Raw genomic sequence first — 25,083 nt, 5'->3', positions numbered from 1 at the left:
TTAGGTAGCTTTAAAGTAATAGAATTTTATCAGTCCAAATAAACTATAGTACTTTAATTCTAGACCCAACTTTCAACCTTCCTAGATTCAAGACAAAATCACTTTTATTATTATTATTGTTGTTGTTGTTGTTTTTGCTTTTGAGGTTACTGCAAAACCGACCAAGGTCTTCCCCTGAACTATCTATTTACTGACAAATTTTTGTCAGCTTAATCTTTCAGGTGTCTTATATGATATCAATACTGAATTGCTTTTCCTTAAATTAGTTCATTGGAAAAAGGAGGGCAGTATTTTGAAGATTACCATTTTTTAGAAGTAACCTAAAATTTTTTCCAGCAAAAGCCAATCTCAAAGAATTTCAAATTTTTGTCAAAAAAGATTAAAGCTTGGCTTCAAAGTAAGCAAACTTTGAAGCCAAGCTTTCAAAGTAAGCAATATTAGGAGATCAAATTGATTTGTTATACAAAAATGATAATTCATGGGATACCTACTATCTCATATCATTCTAATAACTTCATGCCACTGCAGTTCAAGGTAAAGGAACAATGTATTTGCACTGGGAAGTATTTCTAGCCTTATTATGTTCCATACAATTTCACAAACAACTAGTGAACACAAACCGCCACCCTTCACTTAGAAAGTATTTTCAATGGGAGAAATACTGTGTTTGGATTCAATGACCTATATAGGATTTAAACTTACCATTTTCCCTCACTGAGCTGATCTTTCTCCCCAAATTATCATTTCATATTCAAGAAGAGACATACTATTTAATTTAAGCATACTATTTAATCACGACCTTGAAATTTGTTTTTTTTTGTTTTATTTTGTTTTGTTTTTCTTTTTTAAGCAATTGGTTTCCTCCTGTCAGAGTGTTGGGCTTTTGAAGTTCAACAAAATGTATCTTATTTTTAGTCAAAATCATTTTTTTAAAAATCAAGACTAAAGCCAAAGGGGAAAAAAAATAACTCTCACTTACTTTGCTTTGGCTTCTGCGTCTTCATATGCTTTATTGGAGACATCATCCAGTCCTCCAATCAAATGCTTGAAAGAGCTGTTGGGAAAAACAGAGTGGTCAGGGTAAATTCCCTGCAGAGTCCTTATAACGACAACCTAGTCAATGGTATATTGAAACAATCCTAAAGGAACTAAATAAAAATGAATTCAAATATTCAGTCTAGATACATTGTTAAGAAACACATCAGATAATGATATAACCTCTGAAAGCAGTGACCGCTCCCATCTGTTCACCTATTTCCCAACACCTTAGAACTATATCCAGAAAAAGCAGATAATCAAAGAATGGGTGGAAGAAAGTCTGTGACACACAAAATGATATATACCACAAAGTTGATGGGTCAATTCTACTACGGAAATAACAAGATCCACCAATCATGAAATGCTTACTGAATGCACTATCCTTTTAATGCTCATGAATGTATATTAATTCCAATTCTCCAACACATTGTAGAAGATAAGCATTACTAGTGCCACTTAACAAAACTGTACATTAATCTTCCAAGGCAAAATACATATGTAGGAAAAAAATACATATGCAGAAGATAAGAAAAGAACAGAAGACAATTTTAAGGAAGTCAACTCATTTTGGAGGGATCAAAAAACCGACTTTATCATCAACCAGGAACAGTAAGGCAACTCTTTAAACTACTGTATTCAATATCTTGGTATGGACCCAGGACTATGTTCAGACCTACTATATATAATGAAGTCTCATCTATCGTATACCTATAATATAAAATATTACAGGGTCAGCAAAACATGTATACACACAAACATGGATATCACCCTTGAAAATTACTGAATACAACCAGATACAGTAACTCTTGCGTGCATGACATTTTGGCAACCACTGAACTGGACTGAACAGGGGAAGAGAAGGAAAGTTTATATTCAAAGTGTCACATAATAATCAGGGCTGTCACTTATATGGCACTTATATGCTAGGTGCTGTTCTATGTGCTTTATATGTAATAACAAGTACTTCTATGGGTACAGCAATCCTCTGAGGATGAGGGTAATAAGGCACCAGAGGTTAAGAAACTGACCTCCAGTCATAACAGCCAGGCAGGGTGAGGGCTGATAGACCCCAGACCCTTAAAACCTACCCTGTGGCTCCTATCCAAATCACAATGCCTTGACACTAACCATCGAATTCCTAGCAATGTCCAGAGTGTGGATGGTGAATGGTCAAATGTATAAGAAATTACATTTTAATTTGAAACCTCTATAACTTTAATGCATGAAAATGGCTTTGTGTATTGTATCAAGTAACAAAATACGCCTGGTCAGGTGCTGAAACATGGGGTATTTGTTGATGTAAAGTTCAATGTTGCTTAACCACTTCAATGCACACCATTCTTTTTAGCTATTGTTTGTTTGGTTTTACTTTATTTAAAGAATATGAATATATGAAGAAGAATGTAACACTTGCTTGGGGACCCAGCCAACAGGAGGTTGGGGAGCCATTACCTCAGGACCTTGGGTAATGATCTCATCTGGGGGACAGGATAGCTGGAATGCTGAGCTAAAACACAAAGTGTTTCTAATACTGTGACACACTGTGTTAATGGACATCAGATAAATGAAGACTGCAGTTGGCCGATGGTCCTTATACAACTTCCAAAGACATATAATGATAAAATAAATGATAAATAACCCCCATAGTTGATTTTCATGTTCAAATAGGATTTTTGCCATTGTTCTTTCCAATAAATAGAATGTCACCATCATGATTTAGAGATAGGTTTACACTGTAAAGTGAAATACAGTATTTATTTTGTTGTGGAAAAAATATGTGGTTGATACCACATCTTTTTTATCCATTCATCTGTCGAAGGACATCTGGGCTCTTTCCGTAGTTTGGTTATTGTGGACATCACTGCTATAAACATTCGGGTGCACATGCCCCTCTGGTTCACTATATTTGTATAATTGGGGTAAATACCCAGTAGTGCAATTGCTGGGACATAGGGTAGCTCTATTTTTAATAGAGAAACCTATTAGAGTTCTACCTAATAGAGGAACCTAATAGAGGAACCTCCATACTGTTTTCCACAGTGGCTGCACCAGTTTACATTCCCACCAACAGTGTAGGAGGGTTCCCCTTTCTCCGCAAGTTTGCCAACGCCTGTCATTTCCTGTCTTTTTTAATTTTACCCAATCTGACTGGTATAAAGTGGTATTTCATTGTGGTTTCGATTTCTATTTCCCTGATGACAAGTGATGTTGAGCATTTTTTTTTTCATGTGTCTGTTGGTCATTTGTAGATCTTCTTTGGAGAAATGTCTGTTTATCTCTTCTGCCCATTTCTTGACTAGATTGTTTTTAGGGTATTGAGTTTAATAAGTTCTTTATAGATCTTGGACACCAGCCCTTTATCTGATATGTCATTTGCAAATATCTTCTCCCATTCTGTAGGTTGCCTTTTGGCTTTGTTGACTGTTTCCTTTGCTATGCAAGAGCTTTTTAACTTAATGAAGTCCCAAGAATTCATTTTTTGCTTTTGCTTCCCTTGCCTTTGGAGGTGTTTCTTGCAAAAAGTTGCTATGGAAGAGGGCAAAGGGTTGCTGCCTGTGTTCTCTAGGATTTTGATGGATTCCTGTCTTACACTTTCTCTTCACTTTCTTTCTGTATGGTTTAAGAATGGTCCAGTTTCATAATTCTGCACATGGCTATCCAACATCCCCAGAACCATTTACTGAAGAGATTGTCTCTTTTCCATTGGACATTCTCTCCTGCTTTGTCCAATATTAGTTGACCATAGAGTTGAGGGTCCATTTCTGGGCTCTCTATTCTGTTCCATTGATCTATATGTCTGTTTTTGTGCCAGTACCATACTGTCTTGATGATGACAGCTCTGTAATAGAGCTTGAAGTCAGGCATTGTGATGCCACCAGCTTTGGTTTTCTTTTTAAACATTCCTCTAGCTATTTGGAGTCTTTTCTGGTTCCATACAAATTTTTAGGATGGCTTGTTGCAGCTCTGTGTAAAATGTTGACGGTATTTTCACAGGGATAGCACTGAATGTATAGATTACTCTGGGTAGCACAGATATTTTAACAATATTTATTCTTCTAACTAATGAGTGTGGAATATTTTTCCATTTTTTTTGTTTATCTTCCTCAATTTCTTTCATTAGTATTCTGTCGTTTTTAGAGCACACATCTTTTACCTGTTTGGTTAGGTTTATTCCTAGGTATCTTACAGTTTTGGGTGCAATTGTAAATGGGATTGATTCCTTAATTTCTCTTTCTTCTGTCTCATTGTTAGTATAAAGAAATGCAACAGATTTCTGTGCACTGACTTTAATATCCTGCCATGTTGCTGAATTCCTGTATGAATTATAGTAATTTTGGGGTTGGGTCTTTTGGATTTTCCACATAAAGTATCATGTCGTCTGTGAAGAGACATTCATTGCCAGTTGAATATCTTCCAAACTTGTTCTATGAGGCCAGCATTACTTTGACCCCCAAACCAGACCCCATCAAAAGACAAAGACCCCATCAAAAAGGAGACCTACAGAACAATATCCTTGATGAACATGGATGCCAAAATTCTCACCAAGATTTTGGGTAATAGGATCCAACAGTACATTGAAAGGATGATTCACCAGGACCAAGTGGGATTTATTCCTGGGCTGCAAGGGTTCAACAGTCGCAAATCAGTCAACCTGACACATCACATTAATAAAAGAAAGAACAAGAACCATATGATATTCTCAATAGATGCTGAAAGAGCATCTGACAAACTACAGCATCCTTTCTTGATCAAAACTCTTCACGGTGTACGGATAGAGGTTATATACCTCAATATCATCAAAGCCATCTATGAAAAACCCACAGTGAATATCATTCTCAATGGGGCAAAACCGAGAGCTTCTCCCCTAAGATCAGAACAAGACAGAGAGGCCCACTCTCACCACTGTTTGTTCAATACAGTACTAGAAGTCCTAGCCTCAGCAATCAGACAAAGAAAGAAAGAAAAGAGTTTGAAATTCCTATTTGCAGAGTATACAAATGTAAAACCCTACATCTGGTGAAGATCTACAGAGTTTTACAAGCAGAAACCATCTAATCACAGAAATGAGTTTAAAAGTAAGTTGAGCCTGATTGGAAGTAAAAAACACATTTAGACTGATTATGACCATTTTATATCCATTTTTGTTAAAGCCTGGTCATAGCCAATGGTAAGTATCACATTTAAAAAGTGTGAACAAAAGAAGTATTTCAAGTGTGACTTTTTCATATGTTTTCTTCGGTGTCCTTGATTTAAAATATGAATTCATGTGGTCCTAATGATTCAATATTTCTAAATCTTTTTTTACACTACTGGATTGAAAAAATGAAGGGAATAATATGAACTTGCAAAAGGCCCCTATCTTGATACAATAGGGACTTATTTTTGAAACATATTCCTGATAATTAAGGAAAATGCTTCTCATCTAAAATGTAATCAATTTATTATTATGGTAAAGGTTTTTTTTTTTTTTTTTTTAAGATTTTATTTAAGAGAGAAAGAGCATGCATGCAAGAAGCAGGAGGAGGGGCATAAGGAGAGGGAGAGAATCCTAAGCAGACCCACATGGGGCTGGGTCTTATGAGATCATGACCTGAGCAGTTATCAATAAGATGCTTATCTAACAGAACCACCCACAGGCCCCTCTTGTGGAAAGCTTTCAAAAAACTCAGAAGAAATTCAGAAATCATCATAGTTCTCTAACCACAAATAACGAATTGGAAGATCTTTATGTATTTCTTTTCACTTTTTTTCTATAGGGTTTTACTGCTAAATTTATGGAGTTGTAATCCTAAAGCAGCTAGGATTTAATACTTTGATTTTTTTAATTAATATTCTAGCGTAAGTATAGAGTTTTATTTTCAAACGCTTCCTAAACACCATTTTCATGGATAGATAATAGTTCATTACACGGACACATGTGATAGAATTCTGACCTACCCATCTACACACACATACGCATACATACAGATGAAGGAGGGGTGTGGCACCCATGTACAAAAACATGTGTATTTATACTCTCGATTATGGATTAAACATATGGAATTTCTTTTCAAAATAAAACACCCAGAACTACCATCCTGGCTTTGAAATTGGAACCATAAGTCCTTTGCAAATAATCTTAATTTAGAAAGCAATCCTGGCCAAGCAACATTTTTTGGAAACACAGAACAAAGGTATCCTGCTAATAACCTAGCGGCCTCAAAGAGTAAAGCCAAACATTATGCTTAACTGAAAGCTGAAGAAAACGTGGAATTTTCAAGCCATGTTAAGTTCCAAGTGGCTGTCTCTGTCTGTGTATCTCTGCACTGATCAATGAATAATTTAAGAATCTTGGTAAGTTTATTGATGGCATTACAGAATTTATCCTTCCTGGTGCAAGCATCAGCTAATTAGTGTTGCAATTTTCCCTTTCACAGAAATTCTGCAGGAATGCGTGCCATATGTGTGAAGCTTCATCAAAGAGGCATTTGAAAAGTATTAGTAGAGGTATCTGATGCCTTTTTAAATATTTACTCAAGTCCCACAACATTGCTTGACTACTAAAGGCAAGACTGTCTCTGTTCTAGTCAGAAAGGGATTATAACACAATGTTTTAAAAAACTTTAACAACTGAGGAGCAAAAAATAAAAAAAATATTATTTATCAGTTATAACAGCTATGGGAGACCAGAGGACACACATTGACTTCTGTTTATAAACAAACCTCACAATTCAGGTGTGAGTTACATTTCAGCACTGTTAAATAAAGAAGCCAATTTCACATATACACTAGCCATAATTCTGGAATAAATGAAGGCGACCTTCATGAACAAAAAAGGCCATCATTCCGTGTATTTCGAGAGCAGAACTTACTGTGGCCTGAGGCGGTAAGTGTTAGGCAAGTTTGCTCTTCCTTGGGATGTGAAAGCCAGTTTTCACAAGTCTTGGCAATGTTTAGAGGGGGTGGATGAAATGTTATTAGCTGAGCACACAAAGGTAGAGAGAGAGCAAGTGCAGAATCCCTTTCCTGCTTACTGCTGGTAGGTTATATGTGCTTGCAAGGGAGACGTGAAAGGAAACAGGGCAGAAGGGGTGCAGGAAATAGAAAAGTCTGGAACTGGGAAAGGAAGAAGAAAGGAAGACAGGAAAGAAGAGAGGGAGGGGGAAAGAAATGCTTTCTTCTTCTTGCTTTCTTTTTAAAAAAGATTTTATTTATGTATTTGACAGACAGAGATCACAAGTAGGCAGAGAAGCAGGCAGAGAGAGAGAGAGAGAGAGGGAAGCAGGCTCCCCGCTGAGCAGAGAGCCCAATGCAGGGCTTGATCCCAGGACCCTGGGATCATGACCTGAGCCGAAGGCAGAGGCTTAACCCACTGAGCCACCCAGGCGCCCTGTCAGAAATGCTACTTTTACATCAGGAATGGTATTCACAGAAATTTCCCTTCAAAGGTATCAGTTAAAAGGCTATGTTTCCTGTTCTAGGAAATTTGTCTGCTTTAGAACATTAGGGTGACAGTAACTCAGTGGGTAATAATTTCAGTTATTAAGATGCTTTCATTATTAAGCCAAAACATCCTTTTGAAGGGAGCTTATTACTCAGTGGTATGTCTAAAAAGTGTATAATTTTGTTCTTCGGTTGTGATATGATGAGACTTCATCGAGAGAGAAACGGGCTATTATATTATTAGGAAAGCAGTCCAAATGCCAGGGAAGAGCGTTATCATGTTGCTAAAAAGGGACGGCATTTACATTTCACTTCACAGTTTACAAAGCGTTTTCTATTTTAATAAATTATGGATGTATTAAATAACACATATTAATTGAATTTGTCCTCATGATCTTTTCTTCTCTGTTCAACTAAATTGTTTGTTTGGGATCTTGTATAAAAGTACTTAGAACAGATTTTGGTTTTTTTCCAAAATGAAAATAGGGTGGCAGGAAATCTCAAAATTTATTTATAAGTTTCTTTCTTCATAAAGATTGTAAGTCAAAATGAGCCAAAAGTAGTATCTTAAACCAGAAACTACTGCAAATACTTCAAGAATGCTAAGCAAAATGTTTGCCAAGCATTATCTGAACTCTTGACAAAGCTCTCTCTAATTTGGCGGGCATATATGATTATATCCATTAGACTTTCTTATCTTGAATCTTGGCTAACTCCTTAAAAATATATTAAAAGAAAACATAAGATTAGTGTTTCAAACTAGCTAGGACATTTGTTACTTAGCCAAGTCCAAGATACCAGAGGCATCCTTTATTACTTAGATACACTTACTGAGAAAATCTGTTAATTCACTTTGCGGCTTCAAATAAAGGCTGTTGTTACTTTTGTTTGATCATTTTACTTATAATGACTTTAGCCATAATTATCAGCGGTTTATCTTACAAAGTACCATATGAATAGATGTTTCTTTTTTTAAATTTGTTTAATGGATTTTTAAAAAAGATTTATTTATTTATTTGACAGAGAGAGAAAGAGATCACAAGTAGGCAGAGAGGCAGGCAGAGAGAGAGGGGGAAGCAGGCTCCCTGCTGAGCAGAGAGCCCAATGCGGGACTCGATTCCAGGACCTTGAGATCATGACCTGAGCTGAAGGCAGAGGCTTAGCCCACTGAGCCACCCAGGCACCCCTAAATATATGTTTCATTAGAGGGAGAAGCAGCCCAAGTACAATAAAACCAGCCAACACTCCTCTCCTTCCAAATACTCCACCCACCACCCACCTAACCACCCTTCATCCATTCAGACACACAGATGTGTTTGTACCATGCCTACTCTCTACAAGGAATAACTCAAGTTACTGTGGATTACGCAAGAAGATTAAGCTATATCCTTAAGAAATGTATAGCTTTATAGTAGAGATAAGAAACCAGCAATTATAATACAAGGTTGGCAGGGAAGCGTGGTTGAACGCTATCAGAAGGAAGGCTCCAGGCGTCTGAAGGCAAAGTCAGTTGAGACTCAGACTCTTGGTTCCTGCTCAGGTCATGATCTCAGGGTTGAGATATTGAGCCCTGCATTGGTCTGCATACTTAGTGTGGAGTCTGCTTGAGCTTCTCTCTTCCTCTCCCTCTGTTCCTAACTGTCCCCACCAGCTCCGGGCTCATGCTCTCTCTCTCCCTCAAATACATAAATACACCTTAAAAAAAGAAGACAGGCTATAGTATCTATTAAAAAATATTATCTATTTAAGATGAAATAGGATATAATTTCAGAGAAAGCAGTTACACTTTTATGAGCAGTTTCCTTATCAGTTTTTTTTTTTATTCTTCACATGTTCATATTGGCAGGAAAAATTACACACACCAAAGTGTTAGACATTTGTCTCTGTCTTTCCTTTGTAACAATAATTTCTTAGCTATCATGGGATTATTCATTAAGAAAAACTGATTACAAATAAAACACATTGAATTTAAACTATTTCTTGATTATTACTATATGCTTTAAAAGAATCAAAAGTTGAAAATGATGATCCAGGAGCCAAAAAAATCAAAAGTTGCCAAAGAAATCTAAAGTTAAGAATTGATTTCAGGAACTCTCCCAATTAATTTACTATGATTTTTGAGAAACAAAAATCCGGGTGGTATTAACCATGTTTGTGTCTCAAATGTCTGTACAGTTAGTCTTCTCCAGGGTAGAATCTGGTTGAGTTGACTAGGTGTCTTATCTATCAATCAACTGACACAGACCAACGTTGAATTTAAGATGTACATTTTTTTTTCTTTTCTGATCCCAACAGTCAGATGTTGAAATTTTGAAAGGCACTAAAACATTTTTTAATAGATTTTATTTATTTATTTGACAGAGATCACAAGTAGGCAGAGAGGCAGGCAGAGAGAAAGGGGGAAGCAGGCTCCCTGCTGAGCAGAGAGCCCGATGCGGGCTCGAGATCCCAGGACCCTGAGACCATGACCTGAGTTGAAGGCAGAGGCTTGACCTACTGAACCACCCAGGCACCCTGGCACTACAACATTTTAAGGAATAAAAGATTACTTATAATCTAGAGCCCTGGGTGTAGCATTCATATTCTGTTATGCATTCTTCCAGATATTTTAAATTATGAGTTGGAACTCTATAGGTTTAGCACTTATTTGACTTTGGGCTATGTCTGTGCTTACATAATAACCCACTTAATGGTTAAATGAAAGCAACAACAACAAAAACACTGTAGGACATCCTTGATTATGTAGAAACAAACTGTATGAACAAAATTTCTCAATCTCATTTATTTGCTTATTTGATAATTTTACTGCTGAAACATTTGCTATGGTTTCTGGATGAAGTTTTTTGTTTGTTTTACTCTTTTAGACTTTTAATCTTTAACTTTTAAGAATATGTTCCACCTTAATAAAGAATTAAATAAATGAAAAACTGTTTTAAAATATGTATTTTGAGATATTCTCTCTAAACCATTATGAGTCTGTAAATATTCTATCTTAATGGGTTCTACATAAGATTCTTATATGTCTTTATCTAAGCATGACGGATTTCAGGGATCTTTCATAGACCAGCACCTCTCCAAGTATGATTGCTAAACTCTTACTTTGAAGAGATTAGTAGGGAAGTTTGGAAAATTTTTCTAAATTTAGAAAATTTTAGAGTGATTTGACATTGCTGAGACATCCAAGGGAAAGATCAGCAGACTCATATTTTATGAACTGGGCACAGACCTGTTTAATTTTTGCCAAATTTATGAGGTGGGAAACATTTGGTACAAACTGCATGCAGGTCATGCAAAGAAGGGTAATGCTAAATGCGTGATATTTTAAGATGAGTTTGCCAATTGTAGTGCCAAGTGTACAAATTCCATAATCTATTTCATTCATGGATTACATGATGAATGGACAGAACTGAGTCTTTATGAGGGATTAATGAACACAGAACACCACTTCTTCCATTTTAGGGAGAAAATAATAATGACTATCCAGAGTATGTTGAAATTGCCAACTTCCATTTCCAACCAGACACCTCTTTGGAGCCTGGTTTCTCTGTTCTGAGATTATTAAACAAAGCACAAAACAGATTGGATGCTCATCGTTTCCTGTAAGTGGTGTTTCTATCAATCCAGTCTAGGTTAGAAGAGTTAACAAGGAGGAACCAGGAACACGTGGCACATTAAAGATAAATACTGGCACACACGCTGTTCTTTAAAAGTATCCCTATTTCACTTCGAGCAGAAAACTGCTGTGTCACTCACCAATTTTTGTTTTATGACTGCAAATAACTGTAATAACCATCCTCCACCTTAATGCTTATATACACGCTTTCAGTGACAATGCGATCAGCTTCTGTAATTCTTTTCCTTTTATCCAGTGTTATGTTTGTCCTGATATTTTTTTAAAAAAAGATTTTACGTATTTATTTGACAGAAAGAGACACAGCGAGAGAGGGAACACAAGCAGGCGAGTGGGAGAGAGAAAAGCAGGTTTCCCGCCAAACAGGGAGCCTGAGGTAGGGCTCGATCCCAGGACCCTGGGATCATGACCTGAGCCAAAGGCAGATACTGAATGACTGAGCCACTCATGTGCCCTGTTCTGATATTTTTATTGAAACATAATTTTATGTATGTTCAATATAATAGTTTTTAAAAGCAGCCATTTATCTTTTTCCATTTTATTTTTCTAGTAATCCACTGAGATTTTATCTTATGAAAGCATCTGTCTGGAAATTCAAACAAAACTGGTCCTGAGCATACATCTTTGGAGAAGCACTGCCTTAAACCCCTCACCTCTCTCACATCCTCTCTTATACACCCCTTTCTGAGCCCTACCTGATACCCTGTGTTTGTCTTTTTAGAGGACTTACTGCACACTTCTGGATTTAGTAGATTTTTTGGTCAGTCTCCTTCACCAGGTACTGAGCTCTCCAATGCCTTATTTTGTTTTGTTGTTGTTGTTTTTAAACCATGTACTCCTGGTACTAGTGAAGCCCCTGGGCAGAAAATCTTCAATAAATGTTTAATGAAGAAGTCAATTAACTAGTTGTTTTATTTGACCTCTATAGTACTTAAAGGGCTCCCTAGTCCTGGAATTTAATCATCTTCTGTATAATGAACTTTTCTTTCCCAGAAATAGAGAAATACATTAAATTCTATATATTTTCAGAGGGAAGGTACAATGAACATCATATTAAAGAATTTATAGCTACAAATACTAAATATCAATATATTAGCACAACTGCCATGTAAAATATTTATAAAAAGCACAGTTGCATAAATATTAGAATGCATGTCAGCATAATGGGGAGAAATCACTGACTATGCCAGTTCCATCCCCCTGTAACTGGCTATGAAATCTATCATATATGGGAGTAAAGAAAGTCAAAACAAACACATACTCTGGGCACGTGTTGGGTTGCTCCAGTGAGTGTGGAAAGTGGATTGGGAAATGGGAATGTGCTTCCCTGGATCATGAAGCCCTCTCTCCCAGAGGCCCAGGGACCCTACTTGACTGTCCTACCTCAGAAGGTGTCACTAATATGCAAGAGCCTCTGTTTGCCTCTGCATGGCAAGGTTTTCCAGAAAAGAAAACCTTACTCTTTCCAGGACTTACTCTAGAGATCAGGGATCAACAAATGTACACCTGGAGATCCAATCTGGCCTACTGCCTGTCTTATAAATAAAGTTTTTGAAACATGGCCACACTCACTGCTTCATATATTGCCTGTGGCTGCTTCTACATATAATAGCAGAATCGACTAGTTGTAATGGACAGAGTACGATCTGCATAGCTGAAAATATCTGCTACGTGGCCCTTTACAAGAAAAGTTTGCATATCCCTGTTCTGGATCATACTTTTTCCCTCATCCAACCACCCCATATAAAATCCAACACCAAATCCTGTAATTCTACCTTCAATAATCCTATTCTCTATTTCCTTTGGTTCCAGTCACCATTTTCTCTCTTGAGAATTACTATAATTGCCCTTTCCCTTACATACCAGGCAGGGTCATCTTTTAAACACATAATTTAATCACCTTATATGTAATGGTGAGGTCTCTGCTTTCTGCCCTCTCTGCCTGATCTCTCCAAATGGCTATGTTCCCTCTGACCTCAGAATATGTTGACCTTACATCTACCCCAGGGCCTTTGTCTTCTGCCTGAATCATTCTTTCTCTTGATTTACATGTGACCTTTTCTTTTCTTTTTGAAAAAAAAATTTTTTTTAATTTATATATTTTGAAGAAAGAAAGTGTGAGAAGGGGGAGGAGCAGAGGGAGAGGAAGATGATCTCCAGCAGAATCTGCACTGAGCACAGAGCCTGATGCAGGACTCAATTTCACAACCCTGAGATCATGACCTGAGCCAAAATCAAGAACTGGATGCTTCACCGACTGAGTCACACATCACCTCTTCTTAATGCCATTCAGATATCAGCCCAAGTGTGTCCTCCTAAGATGGGTCTTCTCTCAGTATCCAACAGAAAATTAATACTCTAGAGGGAGAGAGGCAAGATGGCAGAGGAGTAGCAGACTGAAATGACATCAGATCCCAGAAGTTCAGCTAGATAGGTATCAAACCATTCCAAACACCTACAAACTCAACAGGAGATAGAAAAGAATAAGAGCAGCAATTCTAGGAACAGAAAATTGACCTCTTTGTGAAAGGTAGGACATGTAGAGAAGTGAATCCAAAGCCATAGGAAGATAGACTATGGGGCGAGGGGCCGGGTCCCAGCATGTGGCAGAGCAGCAGAGCACAAAATCAGAACTTTTAGAAGTCTTCTCCACTGAGGGACGTTGCTCCAGAGGCTAAGCGGGGGTGGAGCCCTCGTGGGGACAGTGTTGTCTCAGGTCCAGGGGGTCACAGAAAGACCGGCGGTGTCTGAGTGTGGCAGAGCTCCCAGGTATCAGAGTGGGGAAAACGACTCCACAGATAGAGCTGGCTTCAGCCTGGGGTTACCTTAAACCGTGATCGAAAGTGCAGTTGGACCACTACTCTTCAAGCAGGGACCCCACAAGTGGCAGATCTGGGGAGAGTCACCTCCCTCCTCTGGGAGGACCAGCACAGCAGGAATCTGCTGGGTTTGTAGACTCCAGATGGGGCATGTGCCAGAGACAGAAACACTCCATCACAGGTTGGGTGAGCTCAGACTGAGGCCGGAGACTAGGGAGATGGGAGGCATTGAGAGCTTTTCTCTGAGGGTGCACTGAGGAGTGGGGTCCAAGCTCTCAGCTTCTCTAGGCCAGAGATTAGAAGGCCGCTATCTTCATTCCCGTCCCTTAGAGCTTTACGAAAAGCACTCAGGGAACAAAAGCTCCAAGAGTGAACCCAAGCAGATTACTTAGCCTGGCCCCTGGCAAGAGCAGTGCAATTCTGCCTCAAGCAAAGACATTTGAGAATCACCTAACAGGTCCCACCCCCCAGAAGATTAGCAAGAGTACCAAGACCAAGCTCACGGATCAAGGAGAACAGTGGAACACCAAAGCTAGGGGAAAGCGATGCATGGGATTCATGGCGTTTTCCCCATGATCCCTTAGTCCTGAAAAGTTAACATTTTTTTTTTATTTTATTTTTTCTTATTTTATTTTTAAAATTTTTCCTCTTTCCTCTTTTAATGTTTTTTAACTAGTTTATCTTAACAATACCTTTCTAAAAAAATCTTTTTAAACCTTCATTGTTAATAGTAAAATTTTATAACTTCATTGTATTCATTGTATTTAACCTTATTTTTTGTATACATATAGTTTTTTTTCCTAAAAAGTTTTGGGACACAATTTCTTCTAATCAAAATATACTCTAATCTAGCACATGGCTGTGTTCTAGTCTCCAGCCTGAACATATTCTCTCCTCGTTTTTTTTTTTCTTTTCCAATCAACTTATCTTATCAATTCCTTTTTAGAATTTTTTAAAAAATTTTCATATTTACAGTCATATTCCATCTCTTCATTGTGTTTAACCTTATTTTTGTATATACATAAGATTTTCTTTTTTTTTTAAATTTTGGGAGGTGGATTCTTCTAAGAGGCCAAAATACACCCCAAATCAAGTGGGTGGCTCTGTTTTATTCACCAGTCTAATATATATATATTTTTTAATTAAAACAAATTTTTTTTGAACTTCTTTTTATCCCTTACTGCTCCCCACAATTTGGGGGTCTCTTCTGAATGGTTAGCACCCATTTTTATGGGGTCTTTGCCACCCTTTTAGTATTTTATTCTCTTATTCTTTATTCTTATCTGGATAAAATGACAAGGCGGAAAAACTCACTGCAAAAAAAGGAACAAGAGGCAGTACAGAAGGCTAGGGACCTAATCAACACGGACACTGGTAATATGTCAGATCTAGAGTTCAGAATGATGATTCTCAAGGTTCTAGCCAGGCTCGAAAAAGTTATGGAAGATATTAGAGAAACCCTGTCTTGAGAAATAAATGCCCTTTCTGGAGAAATAAAAGAACTAAAATTCAACCAAGCTGAAATCAAAAAAGATATTAATGAGGTGCATTAAAAAATGGAGGCTCTTACTTCTAGGATAAATGAGGCAGAAGAGAGAATTAGTGACATAGAAGACCAAAAGATAGAGAATAAAGAAGCTGAGCAAAAGAGAGGCAAACAACTACTGAACCAAGAAAAGAGAATTTGAGAGATAAGTGATACCATAAGACAAAATAATATTAGAATAATTGGGATTCCAGAAGAAGAAAGAGAGAGGGGCAGAAGGTATATTGGAGTTAATTATAGTAGAGATTTTCGTTAATTTGGGGGAAGGAAACAAGCATCAAAATCCAGGAGCCACAGAGAACCCTTCTCAAAATCAATAAAAAGAGGTCCACACCATGTCATCTAATAGTAAAACCTACAAGTCTTAGTAATAAAGAGAACATCCTGAAAGCAGCTTGTGACAAGAAGTCTGTAACATAAAATGGTAGAAATATTAGATTGGCAGCACACTTATTCACAGGGACCTGGCAGGTCAGAAAGGACTGACATGATATATTCAGAGCACTGAATGAGAAAAGTATACAGACAAGAATACTATATCCAGCCAGGCTATCATTGAAAATAGAAGGAGAGATAAAAAGCTTCCAGGACAAACAAAAATTCAAAGAATTTGCAAACACCAAACCAGCCCTACAGGAAATATTGAAAGGGGTCTTCTAAGCACATAGAGAGCCTAAAAGTAGTAGATCAGAAAGGAACAGAGACAATATACAGTTACAATCACCTTACAGGCAATACAGTGGTACTAAGTTCTTATCTTTCAATAGTTACCCTGAATGTAAATGGGCTAAATGCCCCAGTCAAAAGAAACAATGTATCATAATGGATTAAAAAACCAAAACCCATCAATATGCTGTCTACAAAAACTCATTTTGGACTCAAAGACATCTCCAGATTTAAAGTGAGGGTGTAGAAAACAATGTACCATGCTACTAAACATCAAAAAAACAAAACAAAAAAAAAGCTGGGGTGGCAATTGTAACATCAGATAAACTAGATTTTAAGCCAAAGACTATAAAAAGAGATGAGAAAGGACACTATATTATACTTAATGTGTCTGTCCAAGAAGAAGATCTAACAATTTTAAATATTTTACCCCTAACACGGGAACAGACAACCATATAAACCATTTAATAACAAAATCAAAGAAAGACGTCGAGAATAATACAATAATAGTAGGGGACTTTAAAGCCCTCCTCACTGAAATGGACAGATCATCCAAGCAAAAGATCAGCAAGGAAATAAAGGCCTTAAATGACACACTGGACCAGATGGACATCACAGATATATTCAGAACATTCCATCCCAAAGCAACAGAATACACATTCTTCTCTAGTGCACATGGAACATTCTCCAGAACAGATCACATCCTGGGTCACAAATCAGGACTCAACCAGTACTAAAAGACTGGGATCATTCCCTGCATATTTTCAGACCACAATGCTCTAAACTAGAACTCAACCACAAGAGGAAAGTTGGAAAGAACTCAAATACATGGAGACTAAAGAACATCCTACTAAAGAATGAATGGGTCATCTACGGCCATACCACCCTGAACATGCCTGATCACGTCTGATCTCGGAAGCTAAGCAGGGTCGGGCCTGGTTAGTACTTGGATGGAAGAATAAATGGGCCAACCAGGAAATTAAAGAAGAATTGAAAAAAAAAAACCTCATGGAAACAAATGAAAATGAAAACACAACTGTTCAAAATCTTTGGGACACAGCAAAGGTAGTCCTGAGAGGAAAGTATATAGTGATAAAAGCCTTTCTCAAGAAATAAGAAAGCCCTCAAGTACACAACCTAAAAAGCTGGAGAAAGAGGAGCAAAGAAAGCCTAAACCCAGCAGGAGAAGAGAAATAATACAGATCAGAGTAGAGATCAATGAAATAGAAACCAAAAGAACAGCAGAACAGATCAATGCAGCAGAACAGATCAACAAAACCAGGATCTGGTTATTTGAAAGAATTAATAAGACTGATAAACCCCTGGCCAAACTTATCAAAAAGAAAAGAGAAAGGACCCAAATTAATAAAATCATGAATGAAAGAGGAGACATCACAACCAACAGCAAAGAAATATAAACAATTATAAGAACATATGAGCAACTATATGCCAGCAAATTTGATAATCTGGAAGAAATGGATGCATTCCTAGAGACATATAAACTACCAGAAATGAACCAGGAAGACATAGAAAACCTTAACAGATGCATAAACAGCAAGAAGATTGAAGAAGTCATCAAAAATCTCCCATAAAACAAGAGCCCAGGGCCATTCGGCTTCCCAGGGGAAATACTACCAAACATTTAAAAATGAATTAATACCTATTCTCCTGAAATTGTTCCAAAAAACAGAAATGTATGGAAAACTTTCAAACCCATTTTATGAGGCCAGCATTACCTTGATCCCAGAATCAGACAAACTCCCCACCAAAAAGGAGAATTACAGACCAATATCCTTGATGAATACAGATGCTAAAATTCTCACCAAAATACTAGCCAAAAGAATCCAACAGTACATTAAAAGGATTATTCACCATGACCAAGTCAGATTGATTCCTGGGTAACAAGTTTGGTTCAACATCTGCAAATCAATCAGTGTGATACAATACATTAATAAAAGAAAGAAGAAGAACCATATGATACTCTCAATAGATGCTGAAAAAGCATTTGACAAAGTACAGCATCCTTTCTTGATCAAAACTCTTCAAAGTGTAGGGATAGAGGGTACATAACTCAGTATCATCAAAGCCATCTACGAAAAACCCACAGTGAGTATCATTCTCAATGGGAAAAAACTGACAGCTTTTCCCTTAAGGTCAGGAACACAGAAGGGATATCCACTATCACCACTGCTATTCAATGTAGTACTAGAAGTCCTAGCCTCAGCAATCAGACAACAAAAAGAAATTAAAGGCATCTGAATCTGCAAATTTGAGTCAAACTCTCACTCTTTGCAGATGATATCATACTTTATGTGGAAAACCCAAAGACTCCACTCCAAAACTGCTAGAACTCATACAGGAATTCAATAAAGTGCCAGGATATAAAATCAATGCACAGAAATCAGCTGCATTTCTATACACCAACAGTAAGACAGAAAAAATAGAAATTAAAAAGTTGATCCCATTTACAACTGCTCCCTAAAACACAAGATACCTAGGAATAAACCTAACCAAAGAGGCAAAGAATCTTTACTCAAAAAACTATAAAGTACTCATGAAAGAAACTGAGGAAGACACAAAGAACTGGAAACTTGTTCCATGCTAATGGATTGGAAGAACAAATATTGTGAAAATATCTATGCTACCTAAAGCAATCTACACATTTAATGCAATCCATATCAAAATACCAACCATTTTTTTCAAAGAAATGGAACAAATAATTCTAAAATTTATATGGAACCAGAAAAGACCCCAGATAGTCAGGAGAATGTTGAAAAAGAAAGCCAAAGTTGGTAGCATCACGATGCCTGACTTCAAGCTCTATTACAGAGCTGTAATCATCAAGACAGTATGGTACTGGCACAAAAACAGACACATAGATCAATGTAACAGAATAGAGAGCCCAGAAATAGACCCTCAACTCTAGGGTCAACTAATCTTCGACAAAGTAGGGAGGAATATCCAATGGAGAAAAAAACAGTGTCTTCAACAAATGGTATGGGGAAAATTGGACAGCCACATGCAGAAGAATGAAACTGAACCATTTCCTTACACCATACACAAAAATAGACTCAAAATGGATGAAAGACCTCAGTGTGTGATAGGAATCCATCAAAACTGTCTTCAACCTCAGCCACTGCAAATTCTTCCTAGACAGATCACCCTTTTGCCAAGGGCAAAAGTGAACTGTTGGGACTTAATCAATATCAGGAGCTTTTGCACAGCAAAGAAAACAGTCAACAAAACCAAAAGACAGCTGGCAGAATGGGAGAAGATATTTGCAAATGACCTACTGATAAAGGGCTACTACCAAAATCTATAAAGACCTTATCAACTCAAAGCCCAAATAACAAATAATCCAATCAAGAAATGAGCAGAGGACATGAACAGACATTTCTGCAAAAAAGACATCCAGATGGCCTACAGACACTTGAAAAAGTGCTCCACATAGTTCAGCATCAGGGAAATACAAATCAAAACCACGAGACACCACCTCACAGCATTCAGAATGGCTAAAATTAATGAGTCAGGAAGCGACAGATGTTGGCGAAGATGTGGAGAAAGGGGAGCCCTCCTACACTGTTGGTGGGAATGCAAGCTGATGCAACCACTCTGGAAAACAGCGTGGAGGTTCCTCATAAAGTTGAAAATAGAGCTACTCTACAACCCAGGACAGCTACTGGGTATTTACCCTAAAGATACAAATGTAGTAATCTGAAGGGGGCACATATACCTGAATGTTTATAGCAGCAATGTCCACAATAGCCAAACTATGGAAAGAACCTCGATGTCCATCAACAGATGAATGGATAAAAAAGATGTGGAAAACTATGCAGCCTTCAAAAGAAATGAAATCTTGCCATTTGCAATGATGTTGATGGAACTAGAAGGTATTATGCTGAAGAAAATAAGTCAATTAGAGAAAGACAATGGTCATATGAGCTCTCTGATATGAGGAATTTGAGAAGCAGGTTGGGGGGTTTGCAGGGTAGGGAAGGAAAAAATGAAACAAGATGGCATCAGGAGGGAGACAAACCATAAGAGATTCTTAATCTTACAAAACAAACTGAGGGTTGCTGGGAAGAAGGGGTGTGTGGAGAGGGTGGTTGGGTTATGGATATTGGGGAGTGTATGTGCTATGGTGAGTGCTTTGAAATGTGTAAGCTTGATGATTCATAGACCTGTACCCCTGGGGCAAATAATAAATTATATGTTAATAAAAATGACTAATTAAAAAAAAGAAAGGAAATACTCTAAACCTTCACTGGCATTACTGAGACACTTTAACACACTTTATTTTAATCCCAGAGTTCATCACTTGCTAAAATTTTGTGCTGTCTTTATCACACTAGAAATAAGTCTCGTGAGATCGAGGACCTAGTCTCTCTTATTAATCAATACTCTGTAGGAACTAGGATATAGCCTGGTATATAATATGAATTTAAAATGAATTAGTGATAGATGGATGGACCATCTATCAATCCATCCATCCATCAATTTACTGTGTGTGACCAGAAGACAGGCAAACAGTTACAGCTTTTGAAGCAAGTGTCATTTAAAATTCATGGTTTATGAGTTGTATCTGTCTGCCTTTTTGCACATATACCTGTATGAATAATACATTTTTAGGACAAAGAGTTAGTAAAAATGAACTCCTTGTCTAAATTTTGGTTCCTGATGAAGATATACATTAGTATAAATATGAGTGAGGTGGTTTGAAACACTTAGCAATTTATCATTGAATTACATCTCAGGCATTAAATGAGGGTAATTATTTTAGGCTGCAATGTAATTTATGTCCATGAATCCCAATCTCAATTAAAGTGAAAAAAAAAAAAAAGACTGAAAAACATAGCACAAACTTCACTGTCAATTAAAAACAGGAGAAATTAGAATCAAATCTAACGTAAAATGCTAAACTAACATATAATCCTAACTGTTACTTACACCATGTTTCTTTCTCAACACAGAAAGCTGAAGCCAGCTGGTTGTTAGCTGCAGCTAGGATTTGGTAGCACATATCTGCTATTTCTGATGTCCTTTCTTCATGGTCAATCCAATTGTTTGAATGTTTATAGCAGCAATGTCCACAATAGCCAAACTACGGAAAGAGCCTAGTTGTTTGTCAGTAGATGCATGGATGAAGATGATGTGGTATCTATGTATGTATGTATGTATACACACACATGCACACACATATATACACAATGGAATACTATGCAGCCATCAAAAATGAAATCTTGACATTTGCATGACATGGATGGAACTAGATGGTATTATGCTAAGTGAAATCAGTCAATCAGAGAAAGCCAATTATCATATGATCTCACCGATATGAGGAATTTGAGAGGTAAGGCAGGGGTCATGGGGGGAAGAGAGGGAAAAATGAAACAAGATGGGATCAGGAGGGAGACAAACCATAAGAGACTCTTAAATCTCAGGAAACAAATTGAGGGCTGCCGTGGGAGGAATGCAGTGGTTGGGTTATGAACATCAGGGAGGGAATACGCTATGGTGAGCACTGTGAATTGTGTAAGACTGATGAGTCACAGACCTGTACCCCTGGGCAAATAATAAATTATATATTAATAAAATAAAAAATAAAAAATAAGAAAAAAATATTTCTTTTTTTTAAGATTTATTTAATTAATTTATTTATTTGAGAGAGACACAGAGAGAACAAACAGGAAGGACAGTTACAGAGAGGATCTCAAGCAGACTCTGTGCTGAATGCAGAGCCTGACACAGGGCTCCATCTCCTGACTCTGAGAACATGACCTGAGCAGAAAGCAAGAGTTGGAAGCTTAACTGACTGTGCCACCCAGGTGCCCCAGAAATATTTTTTTTATTATAACAGATTATCTTATTTCTCGTATTGCATGTTTTCTATAGCAGTTCCAAATAGAAAGCAGAGGAGTTGGCTAGGGCTACCAGAAGCCACCGCTACATATGGGTGGCTTAAGCAACGGAAAAGTACTTTTTCACAGTTTCGTGGGGCTGGGGCTCCAAGATGGAGGTGTTGGCAGGGATGGTTTCTGGTGAAGCCTTTCTTCCTGATCTACAGATAGTGCCTTCTCACTGGGTCCTTGGGGGCCTTCCCTGTGTGTGTGCACCCTCTGACCTCTACCTCTTACCATGGAGACTCCAGTCCTCTGAGATGAGGGTCCCACCCTCTGAAGACGTTTGACTTCCATTATCTCAGAAAGGCCCCCTCCCCAAATGCAGTCACACTGTGGGGCGAGGATCTGGGGAAAGACAATTCGGTTCATGAAGAATTATTAAGGGCAATTGAAAATATCCATCTTCTTATGTGTCTGGGCTATTTAAGAACAATTCCATTTGTAATTTTTGAGAGGTGCATAAAACATTCATTTCTTGGTCTCCATTTCTTTTCCTGGACCTGAAGTATGGTGAAATGATCACCGTATTTCTCCCCCAGAGATGTGACCCAGCATCTTTAACCCTTTAACCCCCGCTTTGGTTCTCCCTGACCACAAACCCTCATCTCTCTCCCCAAGACTCTGCCTCCACCAATCACGACATTTCTTATCACTTCACTGTCCCCCTTGAGAATTGTCCTCCCTCTCACCCTATGAGAACTCCCCAGCCCTAAGACACAACACTAACCTTTGTGACCAAATGGCCAGCTCGAATGAACTAGCTCTCTCAGTGCCATTTTTCATGGAATTCTCAACCTGCATCCACTTGCCATTCTGGTCCCATTTTTCTTTCCCTCGTATTACAGCTCCCCGCTCAGGGTTATTGCTAATCTGCTAACTGGGAATCCCAGTGGTCTCCTTCCGGTTCCATGCTCAGTGACCTGCCGGAGCTCCATGGCCCTGCTGACCAGCTGCTCCAGGCACAGCCCAGAAACAGGATCCATGACAACACACCCAAATGCACTGTATTTTCCCCTGATGTGTCATTTTGGATCTTCCTCTTTCTCCACGCTATGTCTCAGCATGTGCCACCCATCCTTCTCCCGCCACCATCACCCAACCTTCATCCTCTGTCTTCCCCTCCTGTGTCATGGATTCTTATTTTTCTGAAACAGTTACTGCTTAGAGGTTCAGTCTTATTTTTCTCCTGCATTATCTCATGGAAACCTCCCCATGACTCAATGAGGGAAGTACCACAATCCCTATTTTATAGAAGGTTTACAGCAAGTTTCTATAGTCTCAGTATTTCTGACCTTTGGGATCAGATCCTTCTCTGCTGTAGGTATGTCTGGCACCACCGCATGACACCTACCAGCATCCTTCTCCTCTGCCCCCTGGATCTCCTCAGAAAGCCCGCTTGTAACAATTAATGGATGTCTTCAGACATTGTCAAGGTCTCCCGGTTGGGAGCAAAAAGCAGGGGATAAGGCTTAGGGGGTTAGGTAACTTGCCTGAGACCACAGAGCTAGAAGCAGCTGATCTGGGATTCGGTAGTGTGATTGGCACTGGACCCTAGCTCTTACACAACACTCTCATTATGCTCTCCCTAAGCTCTTCCAGAAAATATAATTTACTCTGAAGTCTTCAGCTGGCATCCCAGTGCCAGTTAGGATCCCAGGCCAATGGCTGCCACCTATGCAAACTCTTTCTCTTTCTTTCTTTCTTCTTTTCTTTTCTTTTCTTTTCTTTGACAGACAGAGATCACAATTAGGCAGAGAGGCAGGCAGAGAGAGAGGGGGAAGCAGGCTCCCTGCTGAGCAGAGAGCCTGATGCAGGGCTCAACCCCAGGACCCCAAGATCATGACCTGAGCTGAAGGCAGAGGCTTAACCCACTGAGCCATCCAGGCACCCTGCAAATTCTCCATCCTTGAACATTGCAGGTCCATACTGAAATGCATCTCTGTGCTCTGGGTCACCAGCCTCTCTCACAAGTCACCTCAAACTCAACTCAGTCATCATTCCATGACTCACCTTCCACCCAGACTCACTGCTGTCTAAACTGCCTCCTTCACGCAAGTATCTTTCAACCAGCCATGCAGGCCAGACATCTTGAGGTTGCGTATGACTCTTCACTTTCACCCAAGCTGATCATCAAGTCTATCTTTGCGATCTCTCCTGACTTTGTTCCTCCTTGTCAGCTCTCCTATTGCTGCCTCGCTCAGATGATCAATGCTCTGCCTCATCTAGGAAACACCACACTTGGTTTCTCTGCCCCAATTTCTCCCGCTCTCCTCTTTCAAAAAGATTCCCTTGATGGATTCTAGGTTGCCAATGGACCCTTGATTTGTTGGCATAAAAGTAGCAGCATAAAAAGGGTGTAATACATCTGCTGTGTGGCTCTGAGAAAGTCACTGAGCCACTGCGATCCTCAGTTTCCTTTTCTGGACTTTATGTCCTCTTTCCTCACAGGGACGTTGTGAGGTTGGACTGAGATGAAATACAAAAACAAAAGCATCATATTGAGATACTCAGAAATTCATGTATTAACTTCTCGGGATTCCTGTCCTTCTTCCCCACTGATGACCACAGTCTGCGTCATCTCTACATGGGAGCCTTCTCATGTCATAATTTTTGACTTCTATTTTAATTGGTCACTTGGATGATTTCCACTTTTCCCTGTCTAGTCTTCCTTTCTAAGCAGCTTGTTAGCCTTTACTATTTACTCCTGACCTTTCAGAAAAAGGTTATTTGAGTCCTTCTCTGCTCTCACGATTTTCTGAAACCTTTTAAATGTGTTTGTTCTTCTCCAGGATGAAAAAGCAGTTGCAAAAATGAAAAAAAAAATGAATAACTAGGCTCCATGTATCAATTACAAGAGAAGAATAAATGTCAAACCAACGCTTCTTGGATGCTGACATATTTCATGCCCTGGGCTGATTGGCTCCATCATGTCATTTAAGACTGCTTCAACCAAAATGTCAAGCTGGTCAGAGTGCTGTGTGACAGATGTTCTCACATATCACCACTGGGGAGTGAGCTGGAGAACGGTTCTACACAGCCATGCTCAAATATGGATACCCT

At 38.4% G+C, this 25,083-nt stretch overlaps 1 protein-coding gene across 2 annotated transcripts in view; it reads right to left on the bottom strand.

The window, feature by feature from the left end:
- The window catches only part of PRKG1 (protein kinase cGMP-dependent 1), a 1,248,991-nt gene that overhangs the window by 111,244 nt on the left and 1,112,664 nt on the right, over nt 1–25,083 (bottom strand). For both annotated transcript variants that reach the window (XM_059397429.1, XM_059397428.1), the window contains exon 9: nt 980–1,054. In XM_059397429.1, coding sequence (XP_059253412.1) covers nt 980–1,054 — 75 coding nt within the window. The remainder of the gene's footprint in view (nt 1–979; nt 1,055–25,083) is intronic.

This window comes from Mustela nigripes, chromosome 4 (genome assembly GCF_022355385.1).
Source record: "Mustela nigripes isolate SB6536 chromosome 4, MUSNIG.SB6536, whole genome shotgun sequence".
Lineage (NCBI taxonomy): Eukaryota > Metazoa > Chordata > Mammalia > Carnivora > Mustelidae > Mustela > Mustela nigripes.
Note: the sequence above shows the minus strand (reverse complement) of the source record. Positions and strands in the feature narration are given on the sequence as shown.